General features: G+C 39.6%; 1 protein-coding gene across 1 annotated transcript; it reads left to right on the top strand.

The window, feature by feature from the left end:
* The first annotated feature begins 844 nt into the window (after positions 1-844).
* LOC137757633 (protein WWC3-like) lies at positions 845-23,763 on the top strand. The gene is made up of 4 exons (XM_068534223.1): positions 845-1,083; positions 9,013-9,122; positions 10,594-10,798; positions 23,745-23,763. The coding sequence occupies exons 1-3, from the start codon at positions 845-847 to the stop codon at positions 10,713-10,715; spliced, it is 471 nt and encodes a 156-aa protein (XP_068390324.1). The 3' UTR covers positions 10,716-10,798; positions 23,745-23,763.
* The last annotated feature ends 377 nt before the right edge of the window (positions 23,764-24,140 follow it).

Genomic DNA, 24,140 nt, shown 5'->3' with positions numbered 1-24,140 from the left:
TGTTAGTTTGCTAGGGCTGCCTTAACAAAATACCACAGACTTGGGTGGCCAAAACCACAAAAATTTACTTTCTCACAGTTCTAGGGGGTGGCAGTTGAAGCCCAAGGTGCTGGCAGGGTTAGTTTCCTCTGTTTAGCTTGCAGATGGATACCCTCTCGTTGACTGTATTCTCTTTGTATGTACAAACCTGCGTGCAAAAATTTCATCTTCTTAAAATTAAGGGACCAGTCAGATTGCATTAAATGGTAGGCCCCATTCTGAGGGCCTCGTTTTAACTTAAACAGAGATTTGAAGAACTCGCCTCCAAATATCCTTACCTTCTGGTATGCATATGGGAGGGGGGTTGGCATGACAGTCTTCAGTCCATAGCATGCCTGAAGAATAAAGCAGTTGAGAGATTTAGAGGAAGACAGAGCACGAAGCGGAACAGATTGCTGCTAAAGGAGTAAGAACACTCCATGAAGATTGTGGGAGGAGCCACCAGGCGTAGGAAGGAGGTGGGGTCTTCCGCTAACTACACGGCCGCCCACACCCAGTATGGCTGCAAACTGTGCGAACGCGGCTGTGCGCTCCTTGAAAATAGAGAGGCATTCAGGAGGGGCCGTGGCTTGGATCCCTAGCCTGTGACTCCGCGCATGTGTCGGCTATCCAGGCGGAGCAAGGAAGCGGGCGTCGGCTGGCGGGCTGCAGAGGGGCGCCGGGGCGCGGGCACCGGGCGGAGGATGCACCAGGCGCTGCGGGAGGTTCCCCGCGGCCGCCCCCGCGCCCCGGACGCCGGGCCTTAGTGCTGGCGGAGGAGGCGGCGAGAGTGGGGCGGCCGGGCGGCAGCAGGGCCCGCGCCGTCATGCCGTGGCTGAGCGGCGGCAGGCGGCGGCGGCGGCGGCGGGGACAGCCGCTCGAGGCCCCGCAGGACCAGCCGCCGCCCGCGGCCCCCGCGCCCTCCGCGCCGCCACCCCTGCTGGCCCGGGAGAGCGCCGAGCTGCAGCTGCCCGCCGGCTGGGAGGAGGCGCGCGACTACGACGGCCGCGTCTTCTATATCGACCACAACACGCGCCAGACGTCGTGGATCGACCCCCGCGACCGGTATGGGGGGTGCGGGGGCGGTGTGACTCTGAGGGAGTGTGCCACTTCCGGCGGCTGACGCACTGGCGGATGCACTGGCGACATGCTCCGCTCAGCTCTGAGCCGTCCGGAACCCCTAAACTTGGGTACGGTCCGTGGGTTACGCGGTAGGCCGAAGGAGTTAACTGGGTCGTTCGCCCTGGAAGCTTGTGACACTACTGAACGCGGAGCCTTGACCTCTAGGATTCCCTCCACACAGCGAAGTCTCTTCCTTGGTTCCCTCACGTCACCCGCTGACCGACGCCTGGGAGCTGGGCGCCTGGAATTCCTCTCCAGGGGCTGACGGATGGCCCTCTCTTCCTTTTTCCTCCACGGTCTCGCCCATCCCTATCGGGCCTCCGCGGCCCACCGCCCCCCGGCTGTGTCCCTACAGGCGCCCCCGACCTCGCGGTGGCCAGATGAACTGTCATCTTGGAGCACAAACGTGCGCCCCAGCCTCGTGGTGTGGGTTCCTTGTCTGGCGGGCTGAGCCTAGTTTCCATTCGAAGACTGTGCCAGATGGGACACTTAAGGATTCCCGATTCTTTGGAGTAACCATCAAACTTGTGATGGTTACTCTTTAGCGCCTTAAAAGTTGAGTTAAAATTCTGATTGAAAAAGCCTGTGTACTGCGGTCAGAATGGGCTAAGATTAGACCCATATGCTTTTTGAACAAAGAGGAAAAAAGAGTTAAATTTTAGGTTTCCTTTTTGTGCAAGATACGAGAAGACCACTAAGTCTTATTATTCATATAAATAAATCTTATGGAGTGAAAAAGAATACTTTTAAAACTACTACCATATTAAATTTAAGTTCATCTAATGATGCTTTTTCTTAATTTTTGCTCAATTGTCTGCTGCTTTCAATGTTCAGCCGCTTTTGGAGAGATGGATTTTTTTGTGGAGTTGGAATTCTGTTCAAACTGAGCCTTTCCACTGATTATGTGATATCTTGTTCTGTATGGAGCAACTTCTCTCCACACTGGGCTCGAGTGCCAGAAGGGAAGTACTGCAAGCTTCCCAGTGATTTTCAGGCTTGAAAATGCCCAGTATGGTGACAGGCTCCTGATTCCTCCTACCTGCACTGGAAAGGCAGTGCTCCTGGCACAGGCATTTCAAAATAAGCTCTTTTATTTTATAAAAAAGGAGACAATCTACTGAATTATTGTTTGAGGATTTCTCTTGGATCAGATAGGGAAAAACCAAGCAAAAGGATCGATTCCCTAACATTCACTCTCAGTGTTGCAACCTTTTGAATTCAGAAATTTATATGAATCCTAGCAGAAATTTAAAGGTTAGTAAGATGGTTAGTTACATTGAAAATGTAACTATGAAATGAGATCATGTAATTTTAACCAAAAGCTAGAGCCACAGCTGTCTGATCAAGCCTTGGATGGTTCTGGAGTTACTATAACTGTTTGGAATATGGTGTCTTTTTATGCTGTAAGTCTGTTAAAAACCCAAACAACTGGAAAATGAACCAATTAAACATACTGTTTTTGCTTAGAAGAGGCCAGGGGTCATTTTATGAGGGTAATATAAAACAGTTTGTATTGGAGTGGGGATTCATAATGAAACTATGTATAAGTTTCTGTTTTAATGATAAATCAAGCAACATAAGTGAGCAGATTATAGAAATCAGGTTGTATAATCTTCATTTCCATGTCATTCAGATACATTTCCTAGCTTCCTTTTTATGAAGATTAGTTTGTGTAATTGAAAAGCATTTTACACTTATTTTTCAGACGTCACTTAGCTACACGTTCAAAAAAAGTAGCACTTAAATGCTAAAAGTACCAAACCAGTGAACAAAAGTGAATATGTTGCATTTTTTTTTTTGCAAAGTAACATATCTTTTATGAGATAATTTTTTTTAAACATCTTTATTGGAGTATAATTGCTTCACAACCGTGTGTTACTTTCTGCTTTATATCAAAGCGAGTCAGCTATACAAATACATATATCCCCATATCTCCTCCCTCTTGCGTCTCCCTCCCACCTTCCCCATCTCACCCCTCTAGGTGGTCACAAAGCACCGAGCTGATCTCCCTGTGCTATGCGGCTGCTTCCCACTAGCTGTCTGTTTTACATTTGGTAGTGCATATATGTCCATACCACTCTCTCACTTTGTCCCAGCTTACCCTTCCCCCTCCCCGTGTCCTCAAGTGCATTCTCTACGTCTGCATCTTTATTCCGGTCCTGCCCCTAGTTTCTTCAGAACCAGTTTTTTTTTGTTTTAGATTTCATATATATGTGTTAGCATACGGCATTTGTTTTTCTCTTTCTGACTTACTTCACTCTGTATGACAGACTCTAGGTCCATCCACCTCAGTCCAAATAACTCAATTTTGTTTCCTTTTATGGCTGAGTAATATTCCATTGTATATATGTGCCACATCTTCTTTATCCATTCATCCAATGATGGACACTTAGGTTGCTTCCATGTCCTGGCTATTGTAAATACAGCTGCAGTGAACATTGTGGTACATGACTTTTTGAGTTACGGTTTTCTCAGGCTATATGCCCAGTAGTGGGATTGCTGGATCATATGGTAATTCTATTTCTATTTTTTAAGGAACCTCCATACTGTTCTCCATAGTAGCAGTATCAATTTACATTCCCACCAACACTGCAAGAGGGTTGCCTTTTCTCCACACCTTCTCCAGCATTTATTGTTTGTAGATTTTTCGATGATGGCCATTCTGACTAGTGTGAAACCCCAGTCCTCTCCCTGGGATCTGACCAAAGCCGGAGCCTCAGCTCCCAGCCCCCACCCGCCCCAGAGGGTGAGCAGACAAGCCTCTCGGGCTGGTCGGCACCGATCCTCCGTGCAGGAATCTCTCTGCTTTGCCCTCTTCACCCCTGTGGCTGTGCTCTCCTCTGCGGCTCCAAAGCTCCCCGCTCCGCCACCTGCAGTCTCTGCCTGCAAAGGGCCTTCCTAGTGTGTGGAAACCTTTCCTCCTTCACAGCTCCCTCCCACTGGTGCAGGTCCTGTCCCTATCCTTTCGTCTCTGTGTTTTCTTTTTTGTTTTGCTTGTTTTGCCCTACCCAGGTACGTGGGGAGTTTCTTGCCTTTTGGGAGGTCTGAGGTCTTCTGCCAGCGTTCAGTAGGTGTTCTGTAGGAGCAGTTCCACATGTAGATGTATTTCTGATTTATTTGTGAAGAGGAAGGTGATCTCCACGTCTAACTATTCCGCCACCTTCGATTGTCCATAAACTTGTGTTTAAGTATTTATTTCTTCTAGGTTCTGTTTTCAAGTGGAATTTTCTTCTTCTTTTTTTTTTTTTTTTTTTTGCTGTAGAAGTATTTTAGGTTTTATTTCTTTTCAAAATGTAAATCCTTTTTCCCCCTTTTCTATAGGAATGTAAATTCATTTTAACACTGCAGGAATCACCCATGAGTGAGTCTTCATTACTGTTTCAATATCTGTTTCCTGTGAAGGGAAGGGGATGTCTATGGAGAAAGGAAGTTGTCCCAAAGGTGACCTAGCTGGGAATGGGACTAATTTCTTTCTTTCTCTGATCCTGGCAGGGGAACTCAGCAGCTACCTCTGGTTCACTCATGGTCACCTGACCAGGACTGAGACAAACCTCCCAATTACAGAGATATTGGGTAGCCTTGTTTTAAAAATTTTTTTTTGCAGAAATTATATTTCACTGTTGGTGATTACAACATAGTGGGTATAATTCCCTGTGCTGTACATTATATTCTTCTTTCTTATCTATTTTAATAGTAGTTTAATAGCAGCTTGTATCCATTAATCCCATACCCCTAATTTGTCTCTTCCCCCTACTCTGTCACCTTTGGTAACCACCAATTTGTTTTCTATATCTGAGTCTGTTTCTGTTTTGCAGATACAGCCATTGTGTTATTATTACTATCATTATTATTATTATTTTTGAATTACACGTGTAAGTGATATCAGATAGTATTTGTCTTTTTCTGTCTGACTTATTTCACTAAGCATGATATTCTCTAGGTCCATCCATATTGTTGCAAATCGCAGAATTTCATTCTTTTTCTATAACTGACTGATATCCCATTGTGTGTGTGTGTGTATATATATATACACACAAATATCACATTTTCTTAATCCAGTTGTCTGTTGATGGACACATAGGTTGCTTTCATATCTTGGCTATTGTAAATAATGTGGCTGTGAACATTGGGGTACGTGCATCTTTTCAAATTAGTGTTTTCATTCTTATTCTGGATATATACAGGAGTGGAATTGCTGAATCATATATGGTAGCTCTATTTTTAGTTTATATAACAAACCTCCATACTGGTCTCCACAGTGATGCACCAGTTTCCATTCCCACCAACAGCGTACGAGAGTTCCATTTCTCCACATTCTCACCGACATTTTGTTGTTTCTAGACTTTCTGATCATGGCCATTCTGACAGGTGTGAGGGGATACCTCACTGTAGTTTTGATTTGCATTCCCTTCGTAATTAGTGATGTTGAGCATCTTTTCAAGTGCCTGTTAGCCATTTGTGTGTCTTCTCTGGAAAGATGTCTATTCAAGTCTTCTGCCCATGTTTTGTTTGGGTTGTTTGTTCACTTTTTGATACTGAGTTGTATGAGCTGTTTGTATATTTTGGACATTAACCTCTTGTTGGTCACATAATTTGTAAATATCTTCTCCCATTCCATAGGTTGTCTTTTTGTTTTGTAGATGGTTTCCTTTGATGTACAAAAGCTTTTAGGCATAATTGGGTTCCATTTGTTTATTTTTGCTTTTATTTCTTTTGCCTTAGGAGAGTGATCCAAAGAAATATTGCTACAATTTATGTCAAAGAGTGTTTCACCTCTATTCTCTTCCAGGAGTTTTATGATTTCTGGGCTTTCATGTAGGTCTTTAAACTATTTTGAGTTTGTTTTTGTGTACAGTGTGAGGAAATGTTCTGATCTCATTGATTTACATACAGCTGTGCAGCTTTCCCAGCACCACTTGCTGAAGAGACTGTCTTTTCTCCATTGTTATTCTTGCCTGCTTTTTCATAGTTTAATTGACCATAGGTGTGTGGGTTTATTTCTGCTCTCTCTTTTCTCTTTCATTGATCTATGTGAGTGTTTTTGTGCTAATGTGTCATTTTGATTATTGTAACTGTGTAATGTAGTCTGAAATCAGGGAGTGTGATACCTCCAGCTTTGTTCCTTTTTCTCAATTGTTTTGGCAACTTGGGGTCTTCTGTGATTCCATATAAATTTTGTGATTATTTGTTTTAGCTTTCTGACAAATGTCCTGGGTATTTTGATAGTGATCACATTAAATCTGTAGATTGCTTTGGGAAGTATGACCATTTTTATAACATTAATTCTTCTAATCTAAGAGTATGGGATGTCTTTTCATTTCTTTGAATCTTGTTCAGTTACATTCATCAATGTTTTATAGTTTTTAAAATATAGGTCTTTCACTTCCTTGGTTAAGTTTATTCCTAGGCTGTGTTTTTTGTTTGTTTTTAATGTAATTATAAATAGGATTTTAAAAAAACCTTTCTCCTTCTGGTATTTCATTATTAGTATATAGAAACTCAGTGGATTTCTAAATATTAATCTTATATCTTGCAGCCTTGCTGAATTCACTTAGTCTGATACTTTTTTTTGATGGAGGCTTTAAGATTCTCTATATAGAGTATCTTGTCGTCCACAAATAATGAGTTTTACCTTTTCCCTTCCAATTTGGATTCCTTTTATTGCTTTTTCTTGTCTGATTGCTGTGGCTTGGACTTCAAATAGTTTCAGTGTTAAATAGAAGAAGTGAGAGTGGGTATCTGTCTTTTTTTTTCATTTTAGAAGAAGGGCTTTCAGCTTTTTACCATTGAGTGTTATGTTGGCTGTAGGGTTTGTTGTAATGGCCTTTATCATGTAGAGATGTGTCCCTTCTACAACCACTTTGATAACAGTTTTTTTATCATGAATTAATGTTGAATTTGACCATTGAGATGGTCATGTGGTTTCTGTCTTTACCTTTTGTTCATATGGCGTATCACAGTAATTGATTTGCATATGTTGAACTATCCTAATGACACTGTAATGAATTCAACTTAATCATGGTGTATGATTCTTTTCATATAATGTTGAATTCAGTTTGCTCATATTTTGTTGAGGATTTTTGGGTCTATATTCATCAGTTATTGGCCTATAATCTTTATTTTTTTTGGTAGTGTTTTGATTGGTTTTGTTATCAGGGTGATCGTGGCCTCGTAGAATGATTTTGGAATCATTTTTTGGAATAATTTGTAGAGTAATAGCTTTTCTTTATGTTTGGTAGAATTCTCCTGTGAAGCTGTCTGTTCCTAGACTTCTGTTTTTTGGGAGTTTTAAAAAAATTATTGTTATTACAAATTCAATTTCATTGATAGTGATCAGTCTATTAAGATTGTCTGTTTCTTCCTGACTCAATTTTGGCAGGCTGTATGCTCCTAGAAACTTGTCCAGTTCTTCTGTGTTGTCCAGTTTGTTGGCATATAACTGTTCATAGTATTCTCTTATGATTTTTTGTATCTCTGTGGTATGGTTGTTATTTCTCCTCTTTCATTTCTTATTTTGTTTACTTGGAACTCCTTTCTCTCTTTTTTTTCCTTGGTGAGCATGGCTAAAGGTTTATCAATTTTGTTTATGTTTTGAAAAAAAGCAGCTCTTGCCTTATTGATCTTTGGTATTGCTTTTTTGATCTCTATTTTGTTTACTTCCTCTCTGATCTTTATGTTTTCCTCCCTGCTGCTGACTTTGAACTTAGTTTGTCCTTGTTTTTGTAGTTTGTTTAGGTGGTAGGCTATATTGTTTATTTGAGATTTTTCTTGTTTCTTGAGGAAGATTTATGTCTTCTTAGAACTGCTTTTGCTGCATCCCATAGATTTTGGAAAGTTGTGGTTTCATTTTCATTTATTTTGAGGTATTTTCTGATTTTCTTCTTGAATTCATCATTTAACCATTGGTTTTTCAGTAAAGTGTTGAGTCTCCATACATGTGTTCATTTCTCCTTTTTCTTTCTGTAGTTGATTTCTAGTTTCATACTGTTGAGGTTGGAAAACTGCTTGGTATAATTTCTGTCCTCTTAAATTTGTTGAGGCTAGTTTTGTGACCTAGTATGTGATCTATCCTGGGGAATATTTCATGTATACTTGGAAAGAATGTGTATTCTGTTTTGTTTTGTTTTTTTTTGCCTTCTTAATTTGCATTTTGTATAGTTAATTCTGGTATATAGAACCCAGTAATTTTACATGTTCGTTTTATATTCTGCAACTTTGCAGAATTTGTTTATTGTCTCTTTGTGGGTTTTTAATATGTTGCTGGATAGAATTTGCTAATATACTTTGGTTTTTGTAACTGATTAATGGTTAATGTGGAATTCATTAAATAATCAACACTCATCAATGAAAATATTACATAAGCATTTAGTATATATTAAAGCCAGTGTTCATGTTTGAAGTAGAGAAACTGAAACATTTGGATAGAAACATTTCTCAGGAAATGAGAACAGAAGATAAGTATTCTGTTGTTCAAAATGAGTGACATCTCTTTTGCATAACATCATTAAATATGATTATTTGAAAAATGCTTGTTTAACAGTTTTATTTTAACTGTCAGTATATATTTTCACTGCAGTTAAATGTTGAATTTTGAGATTTTAATGGTTTTAATTATGAGTGTACTAATCTAATTATGTTTTCTGGAAAAGCTTGTGAATTAGTTTTTCAATAGAATATTGGAGCAGATGTTAGCAATATTATCTAATCAAATATCTAATCAATTGGATTAGATAATATAAGTTTTTGTTAAGGATTAATTATAAGAATAATTACAATCATAGGATTAATTATAAGATTTAATTATCAGATTGATTCAGTAAACATACAAAATTGTCTTGAATTTCAAATTATCTTCATTGCTTTATTTTGTAGGATAACAAAGCCACCGACCTTTGCTGATTGTGTTGGGGATGAACTTCCTTTAGGATGGGAAACTGTATATGATAAACAAGTTGGCATTTATTACATGAACCACATAAAAAGTAAGTAGAGTGCCACATTTGATTATTATACTACTCTCCATTGGGTTCCAGGTAGGGATCCATTTCTCTCTCAGATTCACATTTCATCACACTCCAATTTTTGCTCAAGCTGCCCAGTGTTTCTGTCATTGTCATTACTACTGGGGACACCAAGTTCCCCTTAGTGTGCTTTCTGTCCTTTGATTCGTTGAGTGCAGGGGAGGCTGGGGGCACCTGTAGATGCACGGTGCCCAGAATGTGGGTGACAAAGCTCCTTCCTCACGGCTCCTCCTGTCCCCTTAGTGTGATCGACCCAGGCTTGTATCTTTAGGGCTGATTCCTGCATTGTCACTTGCCAGCTGGCCTTCGGAGTTCAGCATTTGGAACCCTGAATGGCGAGGCATCCTGGCTGGGTCCTGGGGCAGGGGAGTTTCCGAGCCATACCCTCAGCCTTCACGTGACTGCGGCTCTCACCCAGGGATTGGGCAAGGGTGTGAGTGCCGCCCTGGTCCTGCTGCCCTCCCCGGCGGTTATCCCAGTGGCAGGAGGGCTTCCAGGCGGGTCTACCGCCCACCAGATGGGTGTGGTGCTTAGCGAGGCTGCACTCAAGGGCCTCTGTCCCCCTGGCCCAGCTGGCCCGGTGCCCCTGGATTGCTTGCAGCTGGGGTGTCTGTCTCTCTGGGCCACCTTCCCTGAGCTGTGGGCTGGGCACACCTGCACTACGGCTTTGGCCTCTCCAGGTCCGGTGGCAGTACTGAATGGCACAAGTGGCCACCTTACACAACCTTTCTGCAAATCCTGCGTACCTGCCTCTGTGGCCTGGGACCCACCTGTTCTGGCTTAGCTTTGTAAACTCTGCTTGCTTATGCTTTGGACGAATGACTCAGAATTACTTTGCATCCGTCCAGGTGGAGGTGCCTCTAGGAGGGAGGAGGAAAGAAAGGATGGGCGCTCAGGGGAGAGGTTGGAGCCGGAGGTGGGCGTGAGCCCTTATGGGAGCTGGTAGAGTGAGAGAGCCAGAGTGGAAAACGGGGGATTTATGGGAAGTCCACGAAGAATGCAGAAGGACGCCGTCTGGCGTGGGAGGTGGGAGAAGGGGAATGAGCCAGTCACGGGGACAGCAGAGCCCACAGCAGTCCGGCGTGAAGAAGGCAGGGAGAGGAAGGTTGGACATGTGTCTTAGTTTGACAGGGATGAGCTCCTTTGGGTTCACGTCCACCAACATTTACTTAGAATGTGAAAAGTTGCCTGGTATTGTCTTCCCCTCCATGGAGCTATTGCATGTCTACAGAGCTTTCTTCTCGTCCCAACCATGGGTGTGTAGATAGGATGTGATCCACGTTCTGGGAGGTTTGTTATATAGACGCTTCCGTAATGTACCTCCTGGTAGTTAATTAATTTTCTTATCAACGAGTCACCTAACTGCATGATTATTGGTCAACGTAAATATTTTACTTTGAAGTCCCCTATGTTCTTACCCTTCCAATTTCAGAGCTTACCCAGATTGAGGATCCCAGAGAACAGTGGTGGCGGGAGCAGGAACGGATGCTGAAGGAGTATTTAATTGTAGCCCAGGAGGCCCCTCAATGCCAAGAAAGAAATCTACCAGATTAAGCAGCAGCGTTTCGAGCTGGCCCAGGAGGAATACCAGCAGCTGCACAAGATGTGCGAGGACGACAGCTGCTCGTACACCAGCTGTGAGTTGACCGTCCCCCGCGGTTAACACGCATGGCTTCCAAAGCCTTCTCTCTGCTAGGCTTTCTGCAGACACTGAGCTTGAGTCGGGCAAGACAGCTTCCTAAATTTTCTAATAGCAAACTGTTAGGTAGTCAGCCTTCCATGCTGGAATCCGATGGTCATTCACTACTGCTACTTCAGCAAATGTTGATCAACTGCCCACCTTGTGCCCAGGCACTGCAACACAGGGGAGCCCAAGAAGGGAGAGGCTTCCGTGAGGGTGGGGAAAGGAGAAAATAAACAAGCACATTTCAGGTAGTGACACAAAACAAACTTGTCAATGTTTTTTGTTTTTATACTTTTTAAAAATTGAAGTATAGTGATTTACAATACTGTATTAGTTTTAGGTATACAACACAGTGATTCAATATTTTTATAGATTATACTGATTTAAGTTACTACCAAATATATATACTGTGTCCTGTACAATATATCTGTGTGGCTTATTTACTTTATACATAGTAATTTGTGTCTCTTAATCTCCTACCCCTAGTTTGTCCCTCCCCACTTCCATCTCCCACTGGTAACCACTAGTTTGTTTTCTGTAGCTGTGAATTTGTTTCTGTTTTGTTATATTCAGTAGTTTGTTTTATTTTTTAGATTCCACATATAAGTAATAACATATGGTATTTTTCTTTCTTTCTCTGACTCATTTCACTAAGCATGATATTCTCTAGGTCCATCCATGTTGTTGCAAATTGCAGGATTTCATTCTTTTTTATAACTGAGTGATACCCCATTGTGTATATATATACATATATCACATCTTAATCCAGTTGTCTGTTGATGGACACGTAGGTTGCTTCCATATCTTGGCTATTGTAAATAATGCAGCTGTGAACATTGGGATACATGCATCTTTTCAAATTAGTATTTTCTTTCTTGTTCTGGATATATACAGGAGTGGAATTACTGGGTCATATATGGTAGCTCTATTTTTAATTTATATAACAAATCTCCATACTGGTCTCCACAGTGGATGCACCAGTTTCCATTCCCACCAACAGCGTACGAGAGTTCCATTTCTCCACATTCTCACCAACATTTTGTTGTTGCTAGACTTTCTGATCATGGCCATTCTGACAGGTGTGAGGGGATACCTCACTGTAGCTTTGATTTGCATTCCCTTCATAATTAGTGATGTTGAGCATCTTTTCAAGTGCCTGTTAGCCATCTGTGTGTGTTCTTTGGAAAGATGTCTATTCAGGTCTTCTGCCCATGTTTTGTTTGGGTTGTTTGTTTGCTTTTTGATATTGAGTTGTATGAGCTGTTTGTATATTTTGGACATTAACCCCTTGTTGGTCACATAATTTGTAAATATCTTCTCCCATTCCATAGGTTGTCTTTTTGTTTTGTAGATGGTTTCCTTTGATGTACAAAAGCTTTTAGGCATAATTGGGTTCCATTTGTTTATTTTTGCTTTTATTTCTTTTGCCTTAGGAGAGTGATCCAAAGAAATATTGCTACAATTTATGTCAAAGAGTGTTTCACCTCTATTCTCTTCCAGGAGTTTTATGATTTCTGGGCTTTCATGTAGGTCTTTAAACTATTTTGAGTTTGTTTTTGTGTACAGTGTGAGGAAATGTTCTGATCTCATTGATTTACATACAGCTGTGCAGCTTTCCCAGCACCACTTGCTGAAGAGACTGTCTTTTCTCCATTGTTATTCTTGCTTGCTTTTTCATAGTTTAATTGACCATAGGTGTGTGGGTTTATTTCTGCTCTCTCTTTTCTCTTTCATTGATCTATGTGAGTGTTTTTGTGCTAATGTCGTGTCGTTTTGATTATCGTAGCTTTGTAATGTAGTCTGAAATCAGGGAGTGTGATACCTCCAGCTTTGTTCTTTTTTCTCAGGATTGTTTTGGCAAATTGGGGTCTTTTGTGGTTCCATATAAATTTTGTGATTATTTGTTTTAGTTCTGTGACAAATGTCCTGATATTTTGATAGCGATAGCTTTAAATTGTAGATTGTTTTGAGCAGTATGGCCCTTTTAATAATATTAATTCTTCCAACCAAAGGGCATAGGTTATCTTTCCACTTCTTTGCATCATCTTTAATTCATCAGTATTTTATAGTTTTCAGAGTATAGGTCTTTCACCTCCTTGGTTAAGTTTATTCCTAGATATTTTATTTATTTTTTTGATCAAATTTTAAACAGAATTGTTTTCTTGCTTTCTTTTTTCGATATTTCATTGTTAGTGTATAGAAAAGCAACAGATTTCTAAATATCAATCTTGTATCTTGCAAGTTTACTGAATTCATTTATTAGCTTTAATAGTTTTTTGGTGAAGACATTAGAGTTTTCCATATAGAGTATCTTGGCACCTGCAAATAATGACAGTTTTATGTCTTCCCTTCCAGTTTGGATGCTTTTAATTTTGTTTTCCTGTCTGATTGCTGTGTCCAGGTATTCAATACTAAGTTGAATAGAAGAGGGTCCTTGTTTTCTTTCTCATTCTAGAGGAAAGGCTTTCAGCTTTTCACCATTGAGAACTTATGTTGGCTGGCTTTGTCATAAATGGCCTTCATTATGTTGAGATAAGTTCCCTCTATACCAATTTTGATTAAAATTTTTATCATGAATGATATTCAATTTTGTCAAATGCTTTTCCTACATGTGCCCATTGGCTTTGTTGGGAGAGCTCGATCTGATGTGATCACTAGTCATGTCTTTCCTCAGGGTGTGCTGGCAGCTATCACCTTGGTAGGTGGTGGGACTGGAGATGGAGTGGCTAGAGCCAGAGCCAGTTTGAGCCAGGGCTTCTCCTCTGCTCAGTGGCTATTACTGCCCTATCAGAGGTGTGGTCAGGTCCCATGTTGCTGGAGCAGTGTAAGAGAAAGAGGAACTTTCTCCTGAAAGTAAGTGCCAGAAATGGCTGCCTCTGCCCCATTCAGATACCTCATTAAGGTCTGTGGTGCCTCCCCCTCCCATGGCCAAGTTCTGTCCTTGGCTTGGCAGCCTACTGTGGAGCTGTGACATGCAGCAAGCCTGCTAGGGTGTTTGCTTGGATCAGTCTGGGGAATCAGTGCACACAGGGGATCACGAGAAACCAGCCAGCCACCTGTGTCTTCTCAATCCATGCTGTAAATCCTGCCTGAGGGCAAGGCAGCACACAAACACTTCTCAGGTGTGGAGTGTCAGATTCTCCAGCCTTTCTGTCTGTCCCAGCAGTTCTCCTTGCAGCCAGGCCTCACAGTGCCTGTCTCCTCCAAGTGGGACGAGTCTGTGGCTTGACCTGCTCACTCCCCAGGACGGGTCTTTGCCTTTGTAGCCTCCCTTTTCTTCTTAGTCCCCTCCCAGGGGCACAGGTCCCAACTCAGCACTTTTTCCCCTTCCTCTCTGATTATGTGGGAGTCTTTCTTGTAGTCTTGATTCTGTAGGGGGTTCTCTTTTTTTTAACATGTTTATTGGAGTATAATTGCTTTACAATGGTGTGTTAGTTTCTGCTGCATAACAAAGTGAATCAGCCATACATATACATGTATCCCCATGGCCCCTCCCTCGTGCATTTCCCTCCGCCCTCCCTATCCCACTGCTATAGGTGGTCACAAAGCATCAAGCTGATCTTCCTGTGCTATGTGGCTGCTTCCCACTAGCTACCTGTTGTACATTTAGTAGTGTATATATGTCCATGCCACTCTCTCACGTCGCCCCAGCTTACCCATCCCCCTCCCCGTGTCCTCAAGTCCATTCTCTACATCTGCGTCTTTATTCCTGTCCTGCCCCTTGTTCTTCATAACCACTTTTTTTTTTAGACTGCATATATATGTGTTAGCATATGGTATTTGTTTTTCTCTTTCTGACTTACTTCACTCTGTATGACAGGCTCTAGGTCCATCCACCTCACTACAAATAACTCAATTTCATTTCTTTTATGGCTGAGTAGTATTCCATTGTATATATTTGCCACATCTTCTTTAACCATTCATCTGCCAGTGGGCATGTAGGTTGCTTCCATGTCCTGGTTATTGTAAATAGAGCTGCAGTGAACATTGTGGTACATGACCCCTTTTTTTTTTTTTTAAACATCATTATTGGAGTATAATTGCTTTACAATGGTGTGTTAGTTTCTCCTTTATAACAAAGTGAATCAGTTATATATATATACATGTTCCCATATCTCTTCCCTCTTGCATCTCCCTCCCTCCCACCCACCCTATCCCACCCCTCTAGGTGGTCACAAAGCACCGAGCTGATCTCCCTGTGCTATGCGGTTGCTTCCCACAAGCTATCTATTTTACGTTTGGTAGTGTATATATGTCCATGCCACTCTCTCACTTTGTCACAGCTTACTCTTCCTCCTTCCCATATCCTCAAGTCCATTCTCTAGTAGGTCTGTGTCGTTATTCCCATCTTATCACTAGGTTCTTCATGACCATTTTTTTACCCCCTTGGATTCCATATATATGTGTTAGCATACTGTATTTGTTTTTCTCTTTCTGACTTACTTCACTCTGTATGACAGACTGTAACTCCATCCACCTCACTACAAATAACTCCATTTCATTTCTTTTTATGGCTGAGTAATATTCCATTGTGTATATGTGCCACATCTTTATCCATTCATCCGATGATGGACACTTAGGTTGCTTCCATGTCCTGGCTATTGTAAATAGAGCTGCAATGAACATTTTGGTACATGACTCTTTTTGAATTATGGTTTTCTCAGGGTATATGCCCAGTAGTGTGATTGCTGGGTCGTATGGTAGTTCTATTTTTAGTTTTTAAAGGAACCTCCATACTGTTCCCCATGGTGGCTACATCAGTTTACATACCCACAAACAGTGCAAGAGTATTCCCTTTTCTCCACACCCTTTCCAGCATTTACTGTTTATAGATTTTTTGATGATGGCCATTCTGACTGGTGTGAGGGGATACCTCATTGTAGTTTTGATTTGCATTTCTCTAATGATTAGTGATGTTGAGCATCCTTTCATGTGTTTGTTGGCAATCTGTATATCTTCTTTGGAGAAATGTCTGTGTAGGTCTTCTGCCCATTTTTGTATTGGGTGGTTTGTCTTTTTGATATTGAGCTGTATGAGCTGCTTGTAAATTTTGGAGATTAATTCTTTGTCAGTTGCTTCATTTGCAAATATTTTCTCCCATTCTAAGGGTTGTCTTTTCATCTTGTTTATGGTTTCCTTTGCTGTGCAGAAGCTTTTAAGTTTCATTAGGTCCCATTTGTTTATTTTTGTTTTTATTTCCATTTCTCTAGGAGGTGGGTCAAAAGGATCTTGCTGTGATTTATGTCACAGAGTGTTCTGCCTTTGTTTTCCTCTAAGAGTTTTATAGTGTCTGCCCTTACATTTAGGTCTTTAATACGTTTTGTGTTGATTTTTCAGTATAGTGTTAGGGAGTGTTCTGGTTTCATTCTTTTACTTGTAGCTGTCCAGTTTTCCCAGCACCACTTATTGAAGAAGCTGTCTTTTCTCCATTGTATATTCTTGCCTCTTTTATCAAAAATAAGGTGACCATTTGTGCGTGGGTTTATCTCTGGGCTTTCTATCTTGTTCCATTGATTTTTGTTTGTTTTTGTGCCAGTACCATACTGTCTTGATTACCATAGCTTTGTGGTATAGTCTGAAGTCAGGTAGCCTGATTCCTCCAGCTCCATTTTTCTTTCTCAAGATTGCTTTGGCTATTTGGGTCTTCTATGTTGCTCGTACAAATTGTGCAGTTTTTTTTCTAGTTCTGTGAATAATGCCATTGGTAGTTTTCTAGGGATTGTGTTGTATCTGTAGATTGCCTTGGGTAGTAGAGTCATTTTCACAATGTTGATTCTTCCAATCCAAGAACATGGTATATCTCTCCATCTGTATCATGTTTAATTTCTTTCATCAATGTCTTACAGTTTTCTGCATACAAGTCTTTTGTCTCCTTAGGTAGGTTTATTCCTAGGTATTTTATTCTTTTTGTTGCAATGGTAAATGGGAGTGTTTCCTTAATTTCGGTTTCAGATTTTTCATCATTAGTGTATAGGAATACAAGAGAGTTCTGTGCATTAATTTTGTATCCTGCTACTTTACCAAATTCATTGATTAGCTCCAGTAGTTTTCTGGAAACATCTTTAGGATTCTCTGTGTATAGTATCATGTCATCTGGAAACCGTGACACCTTTGCTCCTTCTTTTCTGATTTGGGTTCCTTTTATTTCTTTTTCTTCTCTGTTGGCTGTGGCTAAAACTTCCAAAACTATGTTGAATAATAGTTGTGAGAGTGGGCAACCTTGTCTTGTTCCTGATCTTAGAACAAATGGTTTCAATTTTTCACCATTGAGAACAATGTTGGATGTGGGTTTGTCATATACAGCCTTTATTACATTGAGGTGAGTTCCCTCTATGCCTACTTTCTGGAGGGTTTTTATCTTAAATGGGTGTTGAATTTTGTTGAAAACTTTTTCTCCATGTATTGAGATGACCATATGGTGTTTCTCCTTCAGTTTGTTAATATGGTGTATCACATTGATTGATTTTCATATATTGAAGAATCCTTGCATTCCTGGGATAAACCCCACTTGATCATGTTCTATGATCCTTTTAATGTGCTGTTAGGTTCTGTTTGCTATTATTTTGTTGAGGACTTTTGCATTTATGTTCGTCAGTGAAATTGGCCTGTAGTTTTCTTTCTTTGTGACATCTTTGTCTGGTTTTGGTATCAGGATGATGGTGGCCTCATAGAATAAGTTTGAGAGTGTTCCTCTCTCTGCTATATTTTGGAAGAGTTTCAGAAGGAAGAGTGTTAGTTCTTCTCTAAATGTTTGATAGAATTCGCCTGTGAAGCCATCTGGTCCTGGACTTTTTGTTTGTTGGAAGATTTTTAATCACAGTCTCAATTTCAGTGCTTGTGATGGGTCTGTTTATATTTTCTGTTTCTTCCTGGTTCAGTCTCAGAAGATTGTGCTTTTCTAAGAATTTGTCCATTTCTTCCAGGTTGTCCATTTTATTGGCGTATAGTTGTTTCTAGTAGTCTCTCATGATCCTTTGTATTTCTTCAGTGTCAGTTGTTACTTCTCTTTTTCATTTCAAATTGTTTTGAGTCTTCTCCCTTTTTTTCTTGTTGAGTCTGGCTAATGGTTTTTCAATTTTGTTTATGTTCTCAAAGAACCAGCTTTTAATTTTATTGATCTTTGCTATCATTTCCTTCATTTCTTTTTCATTTATTTCTGATCTGATCTTTATGATTTCCTTCCTTCTGCTAACTGTGGGGATTTTTTCTTGTTCTTTCTCTAATTGCTTTAGATGTAAGTTTAGGTTGTTTAATTGAGATGTTTCTTGTTTTTTGAGGTAGTATTGTATTGCTATAAACTTCCCTCTTAGATCTGCTTTTGCTGCATTGCATAGGTTTTGGGTCATCCTGTTTTCATTGTCATTTGTTTCTACGTATTTTTTGATTTCCTCTTTGATTTCTTCAGTGATCTGTTGTTTATTAAGTAGTGTATTGTTTAGCCTCCATGTGTTTGTATTTTTTACAGAGTTTTTCCTGTAATTGATATCTAGTCTCATAGTGCTGTGGTCAAATGATACTTGATACGATTTCTATTGTCTTAGATTTACCAAGGCTTTGTTTGTGACCCAAGATATGATCTGTCCTGGAGAATGTTCCATGAGCACTTGAGAAGAAAGTTTATTCTGTTGTTTTTGTAGGGAATGTCCTATAAATATCAGTTAAGTCCGTCTTGTTTAATGTATCATTTAAAGCTTTTGTTTCCTTATTTTCATTTTGGTTGATATGTCCATTGGTGAAAAGGGGGTGTTTAAGTCCCCTACTATGATTGTGTTACTGTTGATTTCCCCTTTTATGGCTGTTAGCATTTGCCTTATGTATTGAGGTTCTCCTGTGTTGGTGCATAAATATTTACAATCGTTATATCTTCTTGGATTGATCCCTTGATCATTGTGTAGTGTCCTTCTTTGTCTCATGTAATGGTCTTTATTTTAAAGTCTATTTTATCTGATAGGAGTATTCCTACTCTAACTTTCTTTTGATTTCCATTTGCATGGAATATCTTTTTCCATCTCCTCACTTTCAGTCTGTATGTGTCCCCAAGTCTGAAATGCGTCTCTTGTATACAGCGTATGTGTAGGTCTTGTTTTTGTATCCAGTCATTGAGTCTTTGTCTTTTCATTGGAGCATTTAATGTATTTACATTTAAGGTAATTGTTGGTATGTATGCTGCTCTTACCATTTTCTTAATTGTTTAGGGTTTGTTATTGTAGGTCTTTTCCTTCTGTTGTGTTTCCTGCTTAGAGAAGTTCCTTTAGCATTTGTTGTAAAGCTGGTTTGCTGGTGCTGAATTTGCTTAGATTTTGCTTCTCTGTAAAAGTTTTAAATTCTCTGTCATATCTGAATGAGATCCTTGCTAGGTAGAGTAATCTTGATTGTAGGTTTTTCCCTTTCATCACTTTAAATATGTCCTGCCACTCCCTTCTAGCTTGTAGAATTTCTGCTGAAAGATCATCTGTTAACCTTAGGAAGATTCCCCTGTATATTATTTGTTGTTTTTCCCTTCTTGCTTTTAATATTTTTTCTTTGTATTTACTTTTTGATAGTTTGATTAATATTTGTCTTGGTGTGTTTCTCCTTGGATTTATCCTGTATGTGACTCTCTGTGCTTCCTGGACTTGATTAACTATTTCCTTTCCCATATTAGGAAAGTTTTCAACTATAATCTCTTCAAATATTTTCTCAGTCCCTTTCTTTTTCTCTTCTTCATCTGGGGCCCCTATAATTCGAATGTTGGTGCATTTAATGTTGTCCCAGAGGTCTCTGAGACTGTCCTCAGTTCTTTTCATTCTTTTTCCTTTATTCTGCTCTGCAGTAGTTATTTCCACTATTTTATCTTCCAGGTCACTTACCCGTTCTTCTGCCTCAGTTATTCTGCTATTGATCCCTTCTAGAGAATTTTTAATGTCATTTATTGTGCTGTTCATCATTGTTTGTTTGCTCTTTAGTTCTTCTAGGTCCTTGTTAAAGGTTTCTTGTATTTTTCTCTATTCTATTTCCAAGATTTTGGATCATCTTTACAATCATTATTCTGAATTCTTTTTCAGGTAGACTGCCTATTTCCTTTTCATTTGTTAGGCCTGGTGGGTTTTTACTCTGCCTCTTCATCTGCTCTGTGTTTCTCTGTCTTCTCATTTTGCTTAACTTACTGTGTTTGAGTCCCAGGACTTTAACGTGGAGATTTTGTATGAATGATTTCTTTCAGTTGCATTGTTTGAGGTATTCATCTTGTTTGTGATCTTAATAAATGGAAAGAAAGAGGCAAAACAAAAGGAATAGGAGCTAGCCTAAGGAAGATTTATATTCCTTAAATACTTCATCCATTGTCTTTGTGTATCTATGATTCTTAGTAAATGAAAATTTGAAGTAATTTTGGCAACTATTTTAGCTGTAACAGAAATTTATTTCCAGTGGATTCAGTTGTTTGGAATTCTGAATGATAGTGAACTAAATAAGTTTTGCAGAGAAAAGTTTTTTTGGTTTTGTTTGTTTGTTTGTTTTTTAAATAGGAGGTTCTGACCTGTTCAGATTATTTGGAGCTGTTTGTATGTGGAGCTATTAAACAGTCTTGGTGTTTAAGCCACTTCATGGCATGGAGCTGATGACTGAAGAATGATGCGCAACCTAAAAGTTGGGAGTTGCTTTTTTCGGGGCTCTTACTGAAGACTCAAGCCCATGAGGCAGTGTCTCAGATAGCTCAGATGTCTGAGGGACTGATCCAGAAGTAAGGGAGGGGCCAGCATATAAAAGAGTTTTGCAACAGAAAAACAGGTAAAAGATTACTGTTTATAAAAGAAAGCAGATATGTCACATTAAGGAATTTAGTGCTTTCCTATGTCTGGGAAGATGCAAGAGTCTGGGCTCACTGAAATCATTGCTTTGATATGCACTTCAGCTATCTGGAGCCAGTATCCTGTGTTTTTTCATCCGGAGTCTCCACAGGGTGTACCATTGGAGGTGCCTGCTTTGCTTACTGATATGGTAGATGACATTCTTCCTCTAGAAACCACACTCTCCAATATGAGGTCAGGAAATGATTTTGAACTAGTTTCTAGATGTTGCCACCTAAGTTACCTGAATGATAGCCTTCAGTACCCAGATCAAAGGAATAAAAGAATGGATGGTGACCCTGCAGATGGGTCTTATAAGCAGGAGAAACTAAGGAAAATGACCTGGATGCAGATTACACCAGTGTGGGGTGACTCTCAGATGAAGAAAGAGGAGTCTCCACAACGCAGAAAGGGACAGGAACCAAGTCACTGTAGCTTCAAGGCCTAAGAGAAAGGAGTCAGAAGCATCAAGAAAAAGGGATGCAGAGAGGTGGACAGGGTGATAGAAATTAGAAACGGACACTAAAGTGGTCTAGTTGTCGAGACACTGGAAAAGGCTTGCAGCACTCTGTGCTGCCAGAAAGTGGCTGACTGTGTAAAAGTTCTGTGTGTCTTATTCACCCCTAGATATGGGTTATTCTTGGTAATGATGCTGTGCCTATAAAAGGACTTTAAATCATGTGCACTGCAGTGTTTAAGAAAGCAGTAAGCCATGTATTGTATTTTAGCTATTACATATCTGTGAAATCCAACTCAGGATAAAAGTGTGGGCTCTTCAGTTTGTGTGGGGAAAAAACCTTGGAGGACTTGCATTTTCTCAGGTCTGCCATATACTGACAGATTACTGTAAAGCTACCTTTAAAAAACTTTATTTTTTACAGTTTTACATTTACAACAAAATTCAGCAGAAAGTACAGAAAGTTCCCATATCCCACTGCTCCTACACATACACGACCTCCCCCATCACTTACCAGAGGGCACATTTGTTACAACTGATGAACATATATTGACATATCATCATTACCCAGCGTTCATCGTTTATAATAGTTTCCCTTTTGGTGCTGTACATTCTGTGAGTTTGGACCTACATATACTGACATGTACGTATCATTATAGTATCTTTTAGAGTATTTTCACTTCTCTAAAAATCTTCTGGTTTCTACCTATTAATTCCCCCCCTCCCCCTTACAACCTCTGGCAATGGCTGATTCTTTTGCTGTACAATCCACAGTTTTTGCCTTTTCCAGATTGTTGTATACTTGGAATCATATAACATGCAGACTTTTCAGATGGGCTTTTGTCACTTGTATATTTTTTCACATGTATATTTTAGGTTTCTTCATATCTTATTATGGCTTCCTGACTTTTTTTTTTTCTTTTCTCTTTTTTAGTGCTGAATAATACTGTATGGTCTGGATGTAATAAAGTTTATTTACCATTCACCTGTTGAAGGGCATCTAGGTTGCTTCCAGGTTTTGGCAGTTTTGAGTTATGAACCTTCTGCAGTGTGCAAGTTTTTATGTAGATGTACATTTTCAGTACGTTTGAGTAAACACGAAGGAGTGTGACTGCTGGATCACATGGTAAGAGTATGTTTAGTTTTGTGAGAAACTGCCAAAGTGGCTGTAGCATCTTGCATTCCTTCCAGCAGTGAATGGGAGTTCCTGTTGCTCCACATCCTCACCAGCATTTGGTGCTGTACATGTTCTCATTTTGGCTATTCTAATAGGTGTGTGGTGGAATCTCACTGTTGTTTTAATTTTCATTTCCCTGGTGACATATGATTTAGAGCATCTTGTTTTCATATGCTTTGCTGTCTGTTTATCTTCTTCAGTGAGGTGTCCGTTAAGGTCTCTGGCCCGTTTAATTGAGTTCTTTGTTCTCTCATTGTTGAGTTTTAAGTATTCTTTCTATATTTTGGATAACAGTTCTGTATCAGATGTGTCTTTTGCAAATGTTCCCTCCCAGTCTGTGATTTGTTGTCTCACATCTGTTGACATTGTCTTTCACTGAGCAGAAGTTTTAATTTTAATGAAGTTGAACTTACCCATTATTTCTTTCATGGATCATGCCTTTGGTATTTTATCTAAAATGACATTTCCAAACCAAGGTCTTATTAGTTTTCTCCTATGTAATCTTCTAAGAGTTTTACAGTTTTGCCTTTTATATTTAGGTCTTGAGTTAAATTTTGTGAAGTGTGTGAAGTCTGTCTAGATGATTCTTTTTTTTTTTTTTTTTGGCATGTGGTTGTCCACTTGTTCCAGCACCATTTATTGAAAAGACTGTCTTTGCTATCCTGTTATTTTGCCACTACCGTACCTTCTTGATTACTGTAGCTTTATATTGTCTTGAGGTCTGATAGTGTCAGTTCTCCAGCTTTGTTCTTCTTCAGTATTGTGTTGGCTGTTCTGGGCCTATTGTCCTTTTAGAATCAATTTGTTGATGTCCAAAAAATAAGTTGCTAGAATTTTGATTGGGATTGTTTTGAATCTATAAAGCATGCTGGAAAGAAGTGACATCTTGACAGTATCGAATCTTTCCCATCCATGAACATGGAATGTCTCTTCATTTATTTAGTTCTTCTTTGTTTCAGTTCATCAGAGATTTGTAATTTTCTTTGTATAGCTCTTGCACAAGTTTTGTTAGACTTATAACTAAGTATTTCACTTTTGGGGGTGCCATGTGAATGGTATTGTGTTTTAAATTTCAGATCCACTTGTTTATTGCTGGTATTTAGGAAAGCAATTGACTTTTATATAATAACCTTATATCCTACAATCTTGCTATATCATTTATTAGTCACTGGAAGTTTGTTTTTTTTTTTTTTGGTCATTTCTTTCAGATTTTTCATATAAAGGGTCATGTCATCTGCAAACAAATCCTTAAGTAAAAATCAACCATTATAAAAATTTGAGGCTGTGAAATGTTAGTTCTTTAGTTGTCAGTGGTAATGTTAATTTGTATGTGTGATGCTAAGAGGTAATTAATAAGGTGAATATGAAGGTCTTGTCTGTATGCATTTATTTATTTTAATGGCTCTATTGTAAAATAAAATATTTTCATTCTATTTAGCCTTTTCTGGATATTCAACAAATACTAAGTACAACCCACTCCAGATAAAAGCAGAAATAACAAGTCATCGGGATGGGGTGAGTAAAAATGAGTGTTTTTACACTAGAAGCAGCATGTGTATTTTTTATATACTGATAACATCACTTATTATGATTTACTTAATTCCTTTGATAGGAAGAGAAAAGTTTCATTTTAAAGCCTCAGCCCATCTAACAAAAAATTGCTTGTATCCCTCTGTGTATTTCATAGGGCTAGATTCATCCGACATTTGGAAAGATTTGGGGATGTCAGGGCCCAACCTCACAGGGCTGCTTCCCTGTATTAGTGGGATGCCAGCTCTGTCCCTTGGCAGCTTTAGCATCTGCTGTTCTTCCCTGGTCTCTGTATTCCCAGAGA

Source organism: Eschrichtius robustus, chromosome Y (assembly GCF_028021215.1).
Source record: "Eschrichtius robustus isolate mEscRob2 chromosome Y, mEscRob2.pri, whole genome shotgun sequence".
Lineage (NCBI taxonomy): Eukaryota > Metazoa > Chordata > Mammalia > Artiodactyla > Eschrichtiidae > Eschrichtius > Eschrichtius robustus.
The sequence above is the reverse complement of the archived record's forward strand: the minus strand, read 5'-3'. Positions and strand labels throughout refer to the sequence as shown.

Excerpts from the sequence above, each read along its gene's own strand:
- LOC137757633 (XM_068534223.1), top strand. The coding sequence starts at position 845 with ATGCCGTGGCTGAGCGGCGGCAGGCGGCGGCGGCGGCGGCGGGGACAG. Across the intron at positions 1,084-9,012 it reads TGGATCGACCCCCGCGACCG|GATAACAAAGCCACCGACCT; the intron begins GTATGGGGGGTG and ends TTTATTTTGTAG. Across the intron at positions 9,123-10,593 it reads TTACATGAACCACATAAAAA|AGCTTACCCAGATTGAGGAT; the intron begins GTAAGTAGAGTG and ends TTCCAATTTCAG.